The sequence below is a fragment of the Haematobia irritans genome, unplaced genomic scaffold (assembly GCF_050003625.1).
Source record: "Haematobia irritans isolate KBUSLIRL unplaced genomic scaffold, ASM5000362v1 scaffold_73, whole genome shotgun sequence".
NCBI classification, from domain to species: Eukaryota; Metazoa; Arthropoda; class Insecta; order Diptera; family Muscidae; genus Haematobia; species Haematobia irritans.
The window spans coordinates 8,735-27,500 of NW_027445834.1; the positions used below are offsets into that span (position 1 = coordinate 8,735).

The 18,766-nt window shown below is 33.3% G+C and overlaps 2 protein-coding genes across 2 annotated transcripts in view; both read left to right on the forward strand.

Annotated features, from left to right (window-relative positions):
* The first annotated feature begins 264 nt into the window (after positions 1-264).
* On the forward strand, positions 265-6,437 carry LOC142242833 (uncharacterized). The gene is made up of 3 exons (XM_075314356.1): positions 265-1,196; positions 1,353-3,406; positions 6,343-6,437. Exons 1-3 carry the CDS (start codon positions 265-267, stop codon positions 6,435-6,437), a joined length of 3,081 nt encoding a protein of 1,026 aa, XP_075170471.1.
* A 205-nt stretch (positions 6,438-6,642) lies between these two features.
* Positions 6,643-18,766, forward strand: part of LOC142242832 (dopaminechrome tautomerase-like) — a 16,644-nt gene continuing 4,520 nt past the window's right edge. Inside the window, exon 1 of the mRNA XM_075314355.1 lies at positions 6,643-7,121. Within this exon, the coding sequence (XP_075170470.1) occupies positions 6,705-7,121 (417 nt within the window). The 5' untranslated portion in view covers positions 6,643-6,704. The remainder of the gene's footprint in view (positions 7,122-18,766) is intronic.

The window sequence follows — 18,766 nt, forward strand, 5'->3', positions numbered from 1 at the left end:
AAGAAATGACTCCATAAAGATTGGAAATAAATGGATGTATTGGTCAAGATCCAAAGAACTAATGTGTGGAAAAAGTAATGCTGACACGCATCTAAAAGAATTATATGGAGATAAACTTAATGCTCTCGAGATTAGCTACAATACCTTTTTGAGCAATATGAATCAAAAAAACTAAGTATAAGCAATATAAATAAAAGCAAATGCACTAATGAGAGTAACTTTTTAAAAATATTGTCATACAATGTCCACGGCCTAGAAAATAAAATGCTTTATGCCGACTTTTTTAAGTACATTAGCACATTTGACATATTCTTTCTTTTGGAAACTCATGTTCTCTCCAATAAATCTGAAAAATTTAAGCAATATTTTGGCGATTTTGAAATATATTGGCGATATGCTACAAGAAACTCTCAGTATGGTAGGGGAATAGGAGGTTATTTAATTGGCATAAGAAAAACCTTACGAAATCTTGGGCTGAGATATACCTATCGAACAGAAAGTGGAATTAGCATATTAAATTTAGAAATTGATGGAATACATTTCAATATAATTCCAATTTATATGAGAGTGCCAACCTGGAAAGAGCAATTGCTGGAACTTGATTCAGTACTGCGAGAAATAGATGTGAAAAACCCCATAATTATAGGCGATTTGAATGTGAGGATCGGATCCATGCAAAAGAACATAGACGATGTATTTAAAGAGACTTTTTACGCTGGATTAGAGAAAAGAAGATCCAAGGATAAAGAAGTAAATTCTAGAGGAAATGAGTTTCTTAACTTTTGCTACGATCATGGATTAGTAATTGCAAATGGCATGACAACTGGAGATGAAATGGGTGAGTTCACATTTGTTAGTCAAGTCGGAACATCTGTTAACGATATCTGTGCAATATCACAAGAACTATTGTCACATATACATTCCTTTACTGTTATTACAAAAATTTGGTCGGATCACATGCCAATAACATTATCAATGGTTTTTAAAATGAAAAATAAGTCGTCAAACGTTAACACCCTTTTACCAAAACTGAATTTTAATAAACGAACTTGTGCTGAATATCAAAATAATATAAGACGCATTTTAGCACAAAGGCAAAAATCAAATTACTCGTTTCACGATATAGTCAACATAATTCAAGAAGCAGATATGGCTATATCTAAAAGAACAATATTATTTCCAAAAAAAGAGAAATGGTTTAATCTGTCCTGCTTTAATGCCAGAAACAAGTCCTTAAAATATTTAAATAAATTCAGAAAGCATAACAGTGATGAAAATAAAGAAAAATATATAAAATATAACAAAAACTATAAAGAAATATGTCAAAATGCTAAAGTTCAATACATTTCAAGGTTGGAGGAAAAGCTTGACATGATGAAAGATTCTCGAGATTGGTGGAAGATTGTAAGAGAACTAAGAAATCACGAAAAAAATGGTAGTATACCTATACCAGCAGAAAATTTAAAAATATACTTTCAACAACTCTTGAATCAACCACAAATTTCGTCAGATATCCAATACGCCCATATGTATTGGAAAGATAATGATTTAGATAAAGAAATTGACATTCTAGATGTTACGAGAGCAGTAAACAAAGCCAAACTGAATAAAGCAGCAGGGGAGGACCGTATACCTTATGAGTATTATAAAAACGCTCCAAATGAATTATTACAAGAGATTGCAAATACCTGCAACATATTATTTGAGAAAGGTGAACTAGATATGTTGTTCATTAAAACTATTATATATCCTATCCTGAAAAAAGGTGACAAAACGCAACCAAGTAATTACCGGGGCATTTCTTTTATGAATTGCTTACCAAAAATAATGATGGGTATAGTTGCAGATCGATTGTCAAACTGGACAGAAAAGCACAACAAATTAAACGAATATCAGGCCGGTTTCCGAAAGAATTATTCCACTGCTGATAACATATTTAACTTGTCTTCAATTATACACTTGAACTGGTACAGAAATAAGAAAACTTATGCGTTTTTTGTTGACTTCAGAGCTGCATTTGATCGCGTTGCTCGTAGAGCTATGCTGTTTAAGCTACATAATATTGGAGTCTCAACAAAAACTGTTAAATTTATCGAGAAAATATATGAAAAAACTACGTTCTCAGTATGGACAGGCGAAGAACTCTCCGATAGTTTTGATACAGACACAGGTGTAAAACAGGGCTGTCTGCTATCACCGCTGTTATTTGCCTTATACCTCAATGACCTACATGACTATTTAGGTGGCGGTATAAATATTGATAGTCATAATATTCGACTTTTAATGTATGCTGACGATATCGTGATTTTAGCAGACGAGATAGAAGTACTACAGGGGATGATACAAAAACTAGAGAACTATTGTATGCTTTGGAACATGGAAGTTAATATGGAGAAGTCGAAAATAATGATATTCCGCCGAGGAGGAAGGATATCTACAAAAGAGAAATGGTATTTTCAAGGCAATGAAATAATAAACACCGCAGAATATTCCTATTTAGGATTGACGTTCACCCCAAAACTTTCACTCAGAAAACAGATACTGGAAAGGAATCAGTTGGCAAAAAATAGTATCAATGCTACATGGAACTGCTTTTTGTCAAGAAGAAATGTATCATTGAGAACAAAATGGAAAATTTATATGGCTATATGTAGATCAATACAATCATACGGATCTCAATTATGGGGCTTTACGCATTTTGATGAGGTGGATAAACTTGCGTTATACTTCTTAAAGAAAATACTAAAATTACCCAGCTTCACACCCACTTATGCACTAATGTTAGAAACCGGAATAGAATGTGGCCATCTGTACACTCTACAAAGTCATCTGAAGTATGTAACACGAATTTTGTATGATTATGGAGAGAATAGATTACCAAATTTACTAGCGAGAAAGGTAATGGTACATGGAATATTTTGGAAAACATCCATGGATACATTAACGAGGGAAAATAGTTTGGAACCTTTTACACTCCAATTAACAAAACAAAATTGGGTACAAAACACTCAGCGACTTGTACAAAGTCTACATACAAAGCAATTTAATAATTCAGTTGCAAAAGCAATCAATTCCGATAGATTCTACAATAAATTAGAACCTACACTTGGTGGATCATACCTCGTAGAACATCTCTCACAGGACGAAATGATGTGGATATTTAAAGCCAGAGGTGACATGATTGCACTTAATTCCAACAGATTCCAAATACACACAAATCCCAAATGTTCCATGTGTAACACTGATGAAATCGAAAATATACAGCACTTCCTTGGCCGATGTCCAGCTCTAAAAGAATTCCGTTTAATGTTTTTCCACAAGCAGTCGCTAAATGAAAATGAACTAATAAATATTCTTAACGGATGTGTCATTAATTGGAAAAGTTTAGCTTGCTTTTTGAAAATATGTATGCAGTATAGAAATCAGTTACTGTCTGAATTCAATTTGTAATCGCATAATCGTTTATCTATACGTTATCAATTTCATTATAATTAATGGCAGACGACACCAAGTCAATGTCATAACAAACTACACTATTTATTCTTATTCAAATATTTTATTTATATTGCAATATTGTCTTAAGTCAATGAAATATATAAAGAATAAAGAATACAATACAATACAACAATACTAACGACGCCATCTATGTGTCAGACCGGGGACTTATCAGCCAACCTGTTAAACAAATCATAGTGCAATATATTTCACATACACCCTCAAAAAAAATCGCTTCTTTAACATATGTTCCAAACATATTTTGCAGGAAGCACATATATTATTGGATACTGCCGAAACATTAATATGTTTGTTTTATGTGAACATATTATATGTTTGGAAGCATTTTGAGCCCAAAAATATTATATGCTTGGAAGAATTTTTCCCAAAGACGATTGTGCTCATTCCCTAACATACTCGTAATTTTCACTTCCACGAAATATTTTAGTTCTTGGCACCTTTTTCTGTAATACAAATAATGTTGAAGAAATTATTCACTTTAATAAATTTTTTAAATTTTACCTTTCGCATGCACGGAGAACCGAACCGAGGACCATACAGTTTGTAAGCCAACACACTATCCACTGGGCTACGTAGCTGTTATAGTCACCAGTAGATAATTATCGTTATAAGTTACATTTATATAGCATAGTTTGCAGCGCCCACGAGCCCATGCAAACATAACATTATTTAACAGAAACATACATTTGTTTGTCACGTGGAGCAGTGGTTAGCATGTCTGCCTTGCATGCAAAGGGTCGTGGGTTCAATCCCTACTCCGACCGAACACTTTTCTTTTTTAATTTACACATTTATATTTATATTTATATTATATTAAATTTTTATAATGAAACTTCGAAATGTGGGTTATTAAAGATTTATAGTCAGTAACAGTGCTTGATATAAACGAAATTGACTGATTTTTGGATAAAATATTATTTTTTTATTGCAAAAATAACAATTTTGTAACAAAAACTGTTGGAAGGAATTCAAAAACTCTAACAAAAGAAGATCGTGGAGTCGAGTATAAACATACAAAAATAATTTTATAATGTAAACATAAATTTATTTAGGCGTGAACAGTTTTTTACTAGCATTTAACACCATAGTTCTAAAATGCCATTTATTTTTCTTTAATAATTCATTTTAAAGAAAATAAACTTTTTAAATTGTTTTAGCTGCAAAACTCGAACTTAATACCCGCTTTTATATTTGAAGGTGTCCGTCAACTCCTCGTGGACTACTTATTAATAAGGAGGAACTAAACTTTGTTTTTATACATTTTAGTGTGTAATTTTTCACTATTTCCTCCTTATTTCATTTTACTGTCCCAACTCTAAAAAGAGTATAGTGCGCTTTCGTTATTTTTATGAAGACCCCTGATTTCTTTTAACGAAAAATTGTGCCCATAATGCCAAAATGATAAACAAAACACATGTCCACACATACATAAAATGCTGCTCTCAAGGCGAACACATATGCTGTTTGTTTTTCAAATGTCTATTCTCTTGGTTCCGAATGTCTATTCTCTTTATTCAAATTAAATAATATTTAGACTTAAGCATATCAAATTTTTGGGCTGATCATAAAACAGTTTTCCAAAACAACATACAAGCGGTTTCACAGAAATTTTTGTCTTTTGATTCTTTCGCTGTGTTATGTTGATATCTTTCGTCAACTCTCCCGGTTTCCATCTCAATTTCTTTCTCTATACTCTCTCTGTCGCTTTGAATAAAATATCACAACATAGTCGAAATTTATAAATTTATATATGTTTGCATTCACACATATGATTTTTATGAAAGATTCATACCCCAAACATAATATATTCTAACATATTAACATAGATGTCCCAAACATTTAGTGTTTGTTTAGGAACATTACATGTTTGCACTTAAATATATTGTGTTTCAAAATTGCGCCCGAAACACATTTTGTTTATATCGGAACATATGAAAAACATGTTTTTCTAACAGTGTAGTCAATTAGAAGTGTAGTATAAAAAATAATAAATATTTTTGTTATTTTAATAGATTTAAAAGTTTTCAATTGGCTCATGGTAAATTGGTACTGGATGCTGTTCGCGTACATTTCTGCTAATTTTAGGAAAGAGAAAAAAAACAATTTTTCTTTAGTGCAAGTTTACGTTTTACTGGATTTTATGATGAAATAAGTTACTAAAATATCTTTTTTGTTAAAGGGATTGTTTCTTTATTGTTTTTGTGTTAATTTATAGAACATTTTTTGTAATAAAAAGACTTCACAAATGTATGCGTCTTTTTTATCGTTATGCGACCTTTTTTGAGTAAGCGACTTTTTCAAATTTATCAACGGTAACACTGATGTATATGTTATACAATTTTGGTTATATTGTCATTAGGACAATGCTGAATTGTCAGAGTATAAATTGAACCTCTTCCCCGAACTTTAATATGGCATTGGAAATTTGTATATAAGAATGCTTCAAATTAAATTAATACGTATTAATCTCATTTATTAACCGACATTTAAATTAAACACAAACTAACCCTGTATGGTTTTATAAATTAAATATAGCTCACATGTATATATATCATCATATGTTCAAGAACAAATTATTAAAGTTGACAAATTGTTTACCATTTTAAAGTGATTACTCAATTAAGACAAACAAATACCTTGTTAATTGATTTAATACAAAAGAGCTTAATGAGGTCGAATGAAAAGATGGGGATGAAAACAAAAAACCATGAATTCAATGTTCTACGAAAAGGACCCTGAAAACGTTAACACAATATCCGCATTATGTTACCCCTGGGGGTATATATTTTTTATTTATTTTCTTTTTTTTTTATTTTTTTTGCACAGTGCCCCAAAACTCATCATACCACTATGCTTACAAGTGTCTATGGGAATTCACTATAAATGGCTTTATAAACTTCACAGAGCACGTCAAAGTGTAAATGATGCGTGATTTTTGTGAAAAATGGTCAATCTTCGAAGAATAGAAGAGCAAGCAACAAAAAACAAGATGCTAAAAATATAAAAGCAAAAAATGTATCATGGGTAAATTTGAACAGAAAAAATGCAAATACGTATCAAGAAATTGAGGGTGTTTTTTGCTATCTATCCCATGCGAACCGAGCTTATATATAAACATAAAATTGAATTTGATCACATTTTAGTTAAATCTCACAACTTAACTTAACTCTTTATTAATTTTAGCAACAATGAAATTCCATCATTTTGTGATATTTGCCGCGTCTATAGTATATAATGCGCCTTGCCTCTGCAAGGCTGAGGAACAGAGCATTAATAAATGTGATAAAAATCCCTTAAGTGAATTAACTTTCCAATTGAGTGGCAATAGCTTACTTTGGCCCTGTGAATCGACAAAAAATATTTACGTTCAATCAGGTCGTTATGTACCGCGTAATGTGATTGTAACCCGAGCCCAATTGCAGCGAGATTCGGCATTTGTTGCCCTGCCGCGTTACAAGCAGGGAGTTCCGTTTACTTTGGGCAAAGTGAATTTGAAAAAAGGTCAATGTTTAACAAAAATCGCCCCTTATCCATGTTGGGCCATACAGGAGGAGGGTAATTGTCAGGCCTTACAATCGGTAGTGGATATAGCTTTGGATCAGAATGTAAGTTGGTGTTGGTTACTTAATACAAAAAAAAACAATACAGTGAACAAAAGGGAACGAAAAACTCATACGCCGATACATATATAAGAATATATTTTTTCGATAAATTCAAGAAAAATTATTAAACGTATTTTTTTTTCACTTGTTAAAGAAAGTGTCATAGTTTCAGCGAAATAAAATCGGAGTTCGAAGTTGCAAATGCAAATGTAACATACACTGAAAAAAATATTATCGTGAGGTCAAAGATTTCATGTCTTTAAAATACGAATGCAAATTTTGCTTAGCATAGAAGACGCATTTCTCTAGTATAAAGTTTTTTTCCGTGACCAAAGGTCGATAAAGTTTTCAATGAAGTCGTATAGTCCTTATAATTAAGTGATTTGATTTAAAAATGGATATCATAACATGAAAGAAAAAATGTCAACTTGACTTTAATAATTTAGAAAAAATCTTTAAATTTAATGAAATTGTCTTTAAATTTGTTGTCTTTTTGCATCTTGACTACAAAGCAAAAAATCGTTCAAATATAGGACATATTTTTCAACACTTTATTTTAAAGACGTTTTTTACTTGAAACACATCATAATTTCTACAAGAAGTCGAGTCTTAATTTGGAAAATAAAGTCGTCGTTAACTTGTTTTTAAAGGACTTTGATAGCAAATGAAGAAAAAAGCTGAAAAAGCGAAAAATTAAAATTTGCTTCCTAGAAGCAAGTACACAAACCCGATTTTAAAAGAGAATTGTGTCTTAAAAGTATCCTTACTTGTATTCTCCGCTTCTTTGGCTCGGAATCAATACCAAATTTTTTAAAGTAAAGACAAAATCTTTGGAACCGAGTGTGCTTTTTTTTCAGTGTATATAATGCCGTACGAAGATAAAGATTGGCGGCATATTCACCCAGAAAAAGTCAACGAAATTTTTTATAGCCGATTTAATTTCATTTTAGTTCATGAAAATTATTTGATTTTACAGTTTGTCAAATGTGAGACGAAATTTTGTCAAATGTGAGAACATCGTCCTTATTTCAATTATTTGTTGCTTCCCAGCAAAAACTGGGTAAGCGCTAGTGATTCTTTCAGTAATACCGGTAATCAAAAAGTTGCTATTTGCAGTATTACCTGGGATTTAAAAATAATAACATACCTGTGTAGGCAAAAAATTATTCTTTCTATTAATACCGGTAATCAAAATCATATCTTGAGGTCCGGGTTCTGCTCTACTCTGGGCACCGTTAACAGTAGCGATAAGTAATGCCAAATTACATTTCAGAAAAAAAAAAAATTGCCAATAAAATATACATATGTTTTCTAAAGTTGTATAGTACATAATATATATTAAAAAATAACATCATTGAATAGATTCATGTCGTGGAGCGTGGTATTGTCTGTTGGATTACAAAACAACAGGGGTGAGTTCACACTTTTTGGGTATCTTTGTGGTAAAGATATTATGTTTGGAGAGCTGGTATGCTTGCGGAGAAGTACTTATTTTTTGACTGTTGGTATGCTTGCATGGAAGTACTTTCCTCCAAAGTCATGCCCGTGTAAAAGTATTACTACCGATATATGTAACATGTTGGCTGATAAGTCCCCACACATTTTTTTTTTTTTTTGTCAAAATTCGTTTTTATTATTCAACATAGTTCCCGTCAAGAGCGATACAACGATTATAACGACCTTCCAATTTTTTGATACTATTTTGGTAGTACTCCTTCGGTTTTGCCTCAAAATAGGCCTCAGTTTCGGCGATCACTTCTTCATTGCAGCCAAATTTTTTCCCTGCGAGCATCCTTTTGAGGTCTGAGAACAAGAAAAAGTCGCTAGGGCCAGATACGGAGAATACGGTGGGTGGGGAAGCCCAATTCATGAATTGTTGCCATCGTTCTCAATGACTTGTGGCACGGTGCGTTGTCTTGGTGGAACAACACTTTTTTCTTCTTCATATGGGGCCGTTTTGCCGCGATTTCGACATTCAAACGCTCCACTAACGCCATATAATAGTCACTGTTGATGGTTTTTCCCTTCTCAAGATAATCGATAAAAATTATTCAAAAAAACAGAGGCCGTTACTTTGCCAGCGGACTTTTGAGTCTTTCCACGCTTCGGAAACGGTTCACCGTTGGACTCAGGATTGTAGTGATGGAGCCATATTTCATCCATTGTCACATATCGACGGAAAAACTCGGGTGTATTACGAGTTAACAGCTGCAAACACCGCTCAGAATCATCAACACGTTGTTGTTTTTGGTCAAATGTGAGCTCGCGCGGCACCCATTTTGCATAGAGCTTCCGCATATCCAAATATTGATGAATGATATGACCAACACGTTCCTTTGATATCTTTAAGGCCTCTGCTATCTTGATCAACTTCATTTTACGGTCATTCAAAATCATTTTGTGGATTTGTTTGATGTTTTCGTCAGTAACCACCTCTTTCGGGCGTCCACTGCGTTCACCGTCCTCCGTGCTCATTTCACCACGCTTGAATTTTGCATACCAATCAATTATTGTTGGGGAAGAGTCCGGAAACTCATTATCAAGCCAAGTTTTGCTTCCACCGTATTTTTTCCCTTCAGAAAACAGTATTTTATCAAAACACGAAATACCTTTTTTTCACAATAACAAAAGTTGCTTCACAAAAGACGCTCTATCTCACAAACTAATTGACTTACAGACGTCAAATTTTGACACGAATCATTTGAAGGTTGGTACTATATAAAAATAATATGCATTTAATACTAGCGACGCCATCTATGTGTCAGACCTGGGACTTATCAGCCAACCTGTTACGAGGAAGTTGTTACCAATTTGGCGCAGGCATACTTGTACTCATACCTGGTAATAGGAGTTTTTGCTGGGTTACTAAAAATGAGAAAAAAAAAGTTTTATACAAATAAAGTACACAATTTTACTAAATTTGGAAATAGGTCACAATTTACTACAATGGGTGAAGTTTACTTAAATCGTTCATAATTTTCTTAAATGAGTAAATTTTTCTTAAATTGTATCTGTCTAGCCCTAAAGACATTAAAAAAATGTTTCCTTTAATAAATGTTCATCAATTTGAGAACAACTATTAAGGTTGTATTTAGAAAAATATTGGAAAAATATTTTAGTATATTACATGTTAGCCTGATACCGAAACAGGCAATTGACGTCCAAATGCATTATATCTAATTATACAATTATTTTTCGAGCTTTATGGACAGATATAGATTAAGGAACATGGTTAATAGAGCCATTGAAAAGAAAACGCCAGATACAAATCTATACACGCCTGGACTGTACATGTTTCGGTTCGGGCGAATGAACCTTTCCACAGCCTTTAGTATAGATCTGGCTGGGAGAGATAACTCAATTTTGGGCCCTTTATGCTAACTCCTTATGGAGAAAACATTTGGGAAATTTCCTCTTACAAATTGAATCATCTTTTCTCCCACTGTACTATCAGGCTAACTGTTTCGGTATCAGGCTAACATGTAATATAATAAGCAACGATGAGCCCGTCGTAAAACTAGGAAAAAACACGACTAATGTACGCGTTAGAATTGTTGTTGTATCCTGGAAACCAGTTTCTGTTAATTGTCATATGTTGTAGTTGACTGTAGAAACAATAAGCATTGTTCGACTGTTCACCACTTAGGTGAATTCTAACAAATTAGCTTTCTAAAAATAAATTTCGTGTTGTTGCATTACTATGTAACAAAACGAAATAAAAATAAGATTAAGGGACTTGAAAGTTATATGAAAAGATGACGTACAGTGGGAGAAAAGATGATTCAATTTGTAAGAGGAAATTTCCCAAATGTTTTCTCCATAAGGAGTTAGCATAAAGGGCCCAAAATTGAGTTATCTCTCCCAGCCAGATCTATACTAAAGGCTGTGGAAAGGTTCATTCGCCCGAACCGAAACATGTACAGTCCAGGCGTGTATAGATTTGTATCTGGCGTTTTCTTTTCAATGGCTCTATTAACCATGTTCCTTAATCTATATCTGTCCATAAAGCTCGAAAAATAATTGTATAATTAGATAAAATATTTTAGTTTACATTTTCTAGTCTACACTGAAAAAAAAGCATGCCCGGTTCCAAAGATTTTGTCTTTACTTTAAAAATTTTGGTATTGATTCCGAGCCAAAGAAGCGGAGAATACTAGTAAGGATACTTTTAAGACACAATTCTCTTTTAAATTTAGGTTTTGTGTTCTTGCTTCTAGAAAGCAAATTTTAATTTTTCGTTTTTTTCAGCTTTTTTTCTTCATATGCTATCAAATTCCTTTAAAAACAAGTTAACGACTACTTTATTTTCAAAATTCAGACTCGACTTCCAGTAGAAACTATGCTATTTTTCAAGTAGAAAACGTCTTTAAAATAAAGTGTTGAAAAGCATGTCCTATATTTGAACGATTTTTTGCTTTGTAGTCAAAATGCAAAAAGACAACAAATTTAAAGACAATTTCATTAAATTTAAAGAATTTGTCTGAATTTTTAAAGTCAAGTTGACCTTACTCCAAAAAAATTTTCTTTCATTTTATGATACCCATTTTTAAGTCAAATCACTTAATTAAAGGGTGATACGGTCAAAATTTGGTCAAGCGAAAACGCGTGTAAATCGGTGAAATCGTTTATTTGAAAAATCAAATTAAATTTCTTTTTCAAGTTCAAATAGTATAAAATTCAGGAAAAATATTCAGTTAGGCTTTCGCTTTTCCAAATCCGAATTGCCGGGCCTCACGCTTGACACCTGCCATCAGATTTTGTACAGCCACCTTGTCCACCTTCTTCGCCGCAGAAAGCCAGTTTGCCTTGAACTGCTGCTCGTCCTTAGCAGTTTTTTTTTGGTCTTCTTTAGGTTCCGCTTGACAATAGCCCAGTATTTCTCAATTGGGCGGAACTCTGGAGTGTTGGAAGGGTTCTTGTCCTTGGGAACCACCTGCACGTTGTTGGCGGCGTACCACTCCATGGCCTTTTTACCGTAATGGCAAAAAGGCCATGGAGGCAACTCTCTTTGTCGTCTCAGCGGCTTCCGGTTTTCGATTTCCCCCCGATCTAGACTTCCTGGCTGTCGACAAACGTTCCCCAAATACTTTAATTACATTTGTAACGGTTGATTTGGCAACTTTTAGCGATTTTGCCAGCTTTGCGTACGAGTAGCTCGGATTTTCGCGATGCGCGAGCAAAATTTTGATACGCTGCTCTTCTTGCTTGGACGGCATTTTGACAACTGAAGAGTGAATTCCAAAATCAAAATAGGAGCAATTTCTACACACACACACCTTCAAAATGAGGGGTGTTCAGGTTTTTTAAATGCAAAATTGAAAGAAATACGTCAAGTTGATATAGACCAAATTTTGACCGTATCACCCTTTATAAGGACAATTCGACTTCATTGAAAATTTTATCGACTTTTGGACAAAGAAAAAAATTTATATTAGAGAAAAGCGTCTTTTATGCGAAGCAAAATTTGCATTCGTATTTTAAGGACTGAAATCCTTGGCCTCACGATAATATTTTTTTCAGTGTACACTTTCCTTCATGGTGGGTTCACGTATTTCTGGGTGTTTCTTCTAAAATGTTCAAATTGTTGAGAAATTCGGAAAATAGAAATTTTTTAATTTTTTTTTTGCTTCATTTGTATTTGTTTCTTTTTTAGTTACTTTAACTAACGTACACAAAAAATTATTAAAGTATAGGAAACTATATAATATTGAAGAAATTTTAACTAAACCATAATAATATCCATGAACTAAAATAAAATAAAATTGACTTTAGTGCCCTGGTGAGTTCACTTGTTTTGAGTGTATATTATAAACGAAAATAAGAAAAGTTAAATACACTGATAAAAACGCTTGCCTACTACCAAAGATTTTGTTTTCACCCTAATGATAAAGAAGCGGAGAATTGCACTGAAGACGCAACACTATTTTAAATTTGAGAAATCAAATTTAAATTTATTCGTTTTTTCGCTTTTTAGCAATGACAAGTTAAAACCCCTTTATTTATATTCAGTCTCGACTTTAAGTATAAATTATATCATGTTTCAAGTCAAAAGCGTCTTTAAGCAGTCGTGGACCTCCTCCTATTTTTGAGTATACAGAGAAAATATCACCAAAATGTTTCCATTTCAAAAAATTATTGAACTTGAAAACGCAATCAATTAAAAAATTTGGTGATAAAATTAGCATTTTAATCAAATCAATAATAAAGTCTGTTAAAGAAAACATTGAAAATGTTTACGCACTGAAGAAAATATTGTTGTGAGACCAAAGATGTCATGTCCTTAAAATACGAATGCGTTTTTTGCTTAGCATAGAAGACGCATTGCTCTGATATAAAGTTTTTTCCTTCTCCGAAAGACGATGAACTTTTCTATAAAGTCATTTTTTCCTTATAATTAAGTGATTCAAATTAAAAATGGTTATCCTAAAAAGAAAGAAAATTTTGTTTGACTAAGGTCAACTTGTCTTTAATAATTGTGAAAAAATCTTCAAAATTAAAGAGATTGTCTTTAACTTTTTTGTCTTTTTGCATCTTCACAACAAAGCAAAACAGCGTTTAAAAATAGGAGACGGTTTTCAACACTTTATTTTAAAGACGATTTTTACTTGAGACATAGCATAATTTCTACTTGAAGTCGAGTCTGAATTTGAAATTTTAAGTTGTCGTTAAAACGTTTTTAAAGGACTTTAATTGCACATGAAGAAAAGAACAGAAAATCGAATAAATTAAAATTTGCTGCCTAGAATCAAGTACGCAAAACCTAAATTTAAAAGACAATTCTGTCTTTAAGTATCCTTACTTCAATTCTCCGCTTCTTTGGCTCGGAATCAATACCAAAACAAGTAAGGAAAGTCTAAAGTCGGGCGGGGCCGACTATATTATACCCTGCACCACTTAGTAGATCTAAATTTTCGATACCATATCACATTCGTCAAACGTGTTGGGGGCTATATATAAAGGTTTGTCCCAAATACATACATTTAAATATCACTCGATCTGGACAGAATTTGATAGACTTCTACAAAATCTATAGACTCAAAATTTATGTCGACTAATGCACTAGGGTGGAACACAATGGTAGTAAAAAACAAGTAAGGAAAGTCTACAGTCGGGCGGGCCGACTATATTATACCCTGCACCACTTTGTAAGTCCACATATATATAAAGGTTTGTCCCAAATACATACATTTAAATATCACTCGATCTGGAAGAATTTGATAGACTTCTACAAAATCTATAGACTCAAAATTTAAGTCGGCTAATGCACTAGGGTGGAACACAATGTTAGTAAAAAATAAATATGGGAAACGTTTAAATCTGAAGCAGTTTTAAGGAAACTTCGAAAAAGTTTATTTATGATTTATCGCTCGACATATATGTATTAGAAGTTTAGGAAAATTAGAGTCATTTTTACAACCTTTCGACTAAGCAGTGGCGATTTTACAAGGAAAATGTTGGTATTTTGACCATTTTTGTCGAAATCAGAAAAACATATATATGGGAGATATATCTAAATCTGAACCGATTTCAACCAAATTTGGCACGCGTAGCAACAATGCTAATTCTACTCCCTGTGCAAAATTTCAACTAAATCGGAGTTAAAAATTGGCCTCTGTGGACATATGAGTGTAAATCGGGCGAAAGCTATATATGGGAGATATATCTAAATCTGAACCGATTTCAACCAAATTTGGCACGCATAGCTATAATGCTAATTCTACTCCCTGTGCAAAATTTCAACTAAATCGGACCAAAAAATTGGCCTCTGTGGTCATATGAGTGTAAATCGGCCGAAAGCTATATATTGGAGTTATATCTAAATCTGAACCGATTTCAACCAAATTTGGCACGCATAGCTACAATGCTAATTCTCCTCCCTGTGCAAAATTTCAACTAAATCGGAGTTAAAAATTGGCCTCTGTGGTCATTTGAGTGTAAATCGGGCGAAAGCTATATATGGGAGCTATAACTAAATCTGAACCGATTTCAATTAGATTTGACACGCATAGCTACAATGCTAATTCTACTCCCTGTGCAAAATTTCAACTAAATCGGAGCAAAAAATTGGCCTCTGTGGGCAAATGAGTGTAAATCGGGCGAAAGCTATATATGGGAGGTATATCTAAATCTGAACCGATTTGGCTGATATTCTGCAAGTTTTTCGACACTCATAAAATATTCGGATGTACGGAATTTGAGGAAGATCGGTTCATATACTCGCCAATTATGACCAGATCGGTGAAAAATATATATGGCAGCTCTATCTAAATCTGAACCGATTTTTTCCAAAATCAATAGGGATCGTCTTTGAGCCGAAACAGGACCCTATACCAAATTTTAGGACAGTCGGACTAAAACTGCGAGCTGTACTTTGCACACAAAAATACATCAACAGACAGACGGACAGACAGACAGACAGACAGACAGACAGACAGACAGACAGACAGACGGACATCGCTAAATCGACTCAGAATTTAATTCTAAGACGATCGGTATACTAAACGATGGGTCTCCGACTTTTCCTTCTTGGCGTTACATACAAATGCACAAACTTATTATACCCTGTACCACAGTAGTGGTGAAGGGTATAAATATGTGAAACATTTAAATCTGAAGCAATTTTAAGGAAACTTCGCAAAAGTTTATTTATGATTTATCGCTCGATATATATGTATTAGAAGTTTAGGAAAATTAGAGTCATTTTTACAACTCTTGGACTAAGCAGTGGCGATTTTACAAGGAAAATGTTGGTATTTTGACAATTTTTGTCGAAATCAGAAAAACATATATATGGGAGCTATATCTAAATCTGAAACGATTTCAACCAAATTTGGCACGCATAGCTACAATGCTAATTCTACTCCCTGTGCAAAATTTCAACTAAATCGTAGCAAAAATTGGCCTCTGTGGTCATATGAGTGTAAATCGGGCGAACGATATATATGGGAGCATTAGCGTAGCTAGACAATTTTCCTAGGGGGGGGCTATAGCCCCCCTAGCTAAAAATTTATAGACTGAACTTATGGTTCAATTAATGTTTTATTTAATAAAATTGAATAAAAAATTGGACATCAAAATAACTCGACAATAATTTATAATAAAGCAACTAAAAGTAGTTCCACACTTTTCCCAGCAAGAAAATTGTGAGTTGTTCTAAAGGCACAACTTTAAAAGTACTTCCAAAAATGTCCTCAATTATTTTAACTACTTCATTTTTTTCATATTTTAATGTGTAATTTTTTGTTTTCTTTTTTTTCAAATAGTTTAAAAAAAAGAGTAAGAATAAATAAATTGGTACAAATTATTAAAATTTTGCCACAAAACTGCTAAATCCATTATAGAAAAATCGATAAGTTTGGAAATTATTCGAAGAAAAACGTTTCAAACAAGCGTCAGAATGCATTAAAAATCATAAAATCTATATAAAAATTATTTATTTGGGAAAATATCACAAAATTTTTAAATTCACATTCAAAACACTGAATTCGGATCTCACCTTAAGAAGTGATGCAAATTCATTGCAACGGCTGTTGAAACGGTGAACATTTGTCCTATGACAAGCTCATATTACATTCATTGCTTCTCCGCCAATTTTGCACCACTTCTAGACCCAAAAAGAACATTTTCACTACTTTTTAGGCAAAGCTTTTGCGCAGCATTATTAAGATATTAATTTATGAAAGAATGTTTTAATATCAATTACCATTTTTTTTAATTAAATTGACTAAACTAAATCAATCATAAGTTCAACCACAGCTTTATTTCATAAATATCTGACTTCAAACATTGTCATCGGCAACTGCTACCACAACCCAAGTAATTCGATTGTTCATGAAAGTCATTAGCGGAACTTTGTGCAATTGTATATACTTGTTTTATTTTTCTAAAAATTAAAAAACTATTGACATTTATTGAAAAATGGAAAATCATAAATAGAGTTTCAAATTCTGGGGGGGGGGGGGCTAAAATTTTTCTGGGGGGGTCTAAGCCCCCTCCCCAGAGGCCTTCCTACGCTTATGTATAGGAGCTATATCTAAATCTGAACCGATTTCAATAAAATTTGGCACACATGGCTACACTACTAATTGTACTCCTAGTGCAAATTTTCAACCTAATTGGGGTAAAACTCTGGCTTCTGGGACCATATTAGTCCATATCGGGCGAAAGATATATATGGGAGCTATATATAAATCTGAACCGATTTCTTCCAAAATCAATAGGGATCTATGCTGAGCCAAAACACATACTTGTGCCAAATTTGAGGTCGATTGGACTAACACTGCGACCTAGACTTTGATTACAAAAATGTGTTCACGGACAGACGGACATGGCTATATCGACTCAGGAGCCCACCCTGACCATTTTTGCCAAAGACACCATATGTCTATCTCGTCTCCTTCTGGGTGTTGCAAACATATACACTAACTTATAATACCCTGTTCCACAGTGTGGAACTATGGCAGGCATAGCTACAGTGCTAATTCTACTCCTTGTGCAAAATTTCAACTAAATCGGAGTTAAAAATTGGCCTCTGTTGTCATATGAGTGTAAATCTGGCGAAAGCTATATATTGGAGCTATATCTAAATCTGCACCGATGTCAACCAAATTTGGCACGAATAGCTAAAATGCTAATTATACTCCCTGTGCAAAATTTCAACTAAATCGGAGCAAAAAATTGGCCTCTGTGGTCATTTAAGTGTAAATCGGGCGAAAGCTATATATGGGAGCTATATCTAAATCTGAACCGATTTCAACCAAATTTGACACGCATAGCTACAATGCTAATTCTACTCCCTGTGCAAAATTTCAACTAAATCGGAGCAAAAAATTGGCCTATGTGGGCAAATGAGTGTAAATCGGGCGAAAGCTATATATGGGAGCTATATCTAAATCTGAACCGATTTGGCTGATATTTTGCAAATTTTTCGAGACTCATAAAATATTCGGATGTACGGAATTTGAAGAAGATCGGTTGATATACACGCCAATTATGAGCAGATCGGTGAAAAATATATATGGCAGCTATATCTAAATCTGAACCGATTTTTCCAAAATCAATAGGGATCGTCTTTGAGCCGAATCAGGACCCTATACCAAATTTTAGGACAATCGGACTAAAACTGCGAGCTGTACTTTGCACACAAAAATACATCAACGGACAGACAGACAGACAGACAGACGGACAGACAGACGGACAGACAGACGGACATCGCTAAATCGACTCAGTATTTAATTCTAAGCCGATCCGTATACTAAAAGGTTGGTCTATGATTACTCCTTCTTGGCGTTACATACAAATGCACAAACTTATTATACCCTGTACCACAGTAGTGGTGAAGGGTATAATGATTAGTGTAAAGACAAAATCTTTGGAACCGAGCATGCTTTTGTTTCACTGCGTTCTTAATTAAAATATTGATTATCTCAATTAACATTTTAATTAAATTAAAAACTATTTTCAAATAGTAATACATATAATTCATTTTTTCAGAAATATTTAGATGCTGTAGTTTCTATATTCGAATAAAAAAACGTCCAACTATATTTATACTCGAAAAATTAATTAAAAAATTTGGAAAATGTCATTGTCAAAGACAATTTCATTGGGCATGGGAAGATTTCTCATATAATATATATATATATATA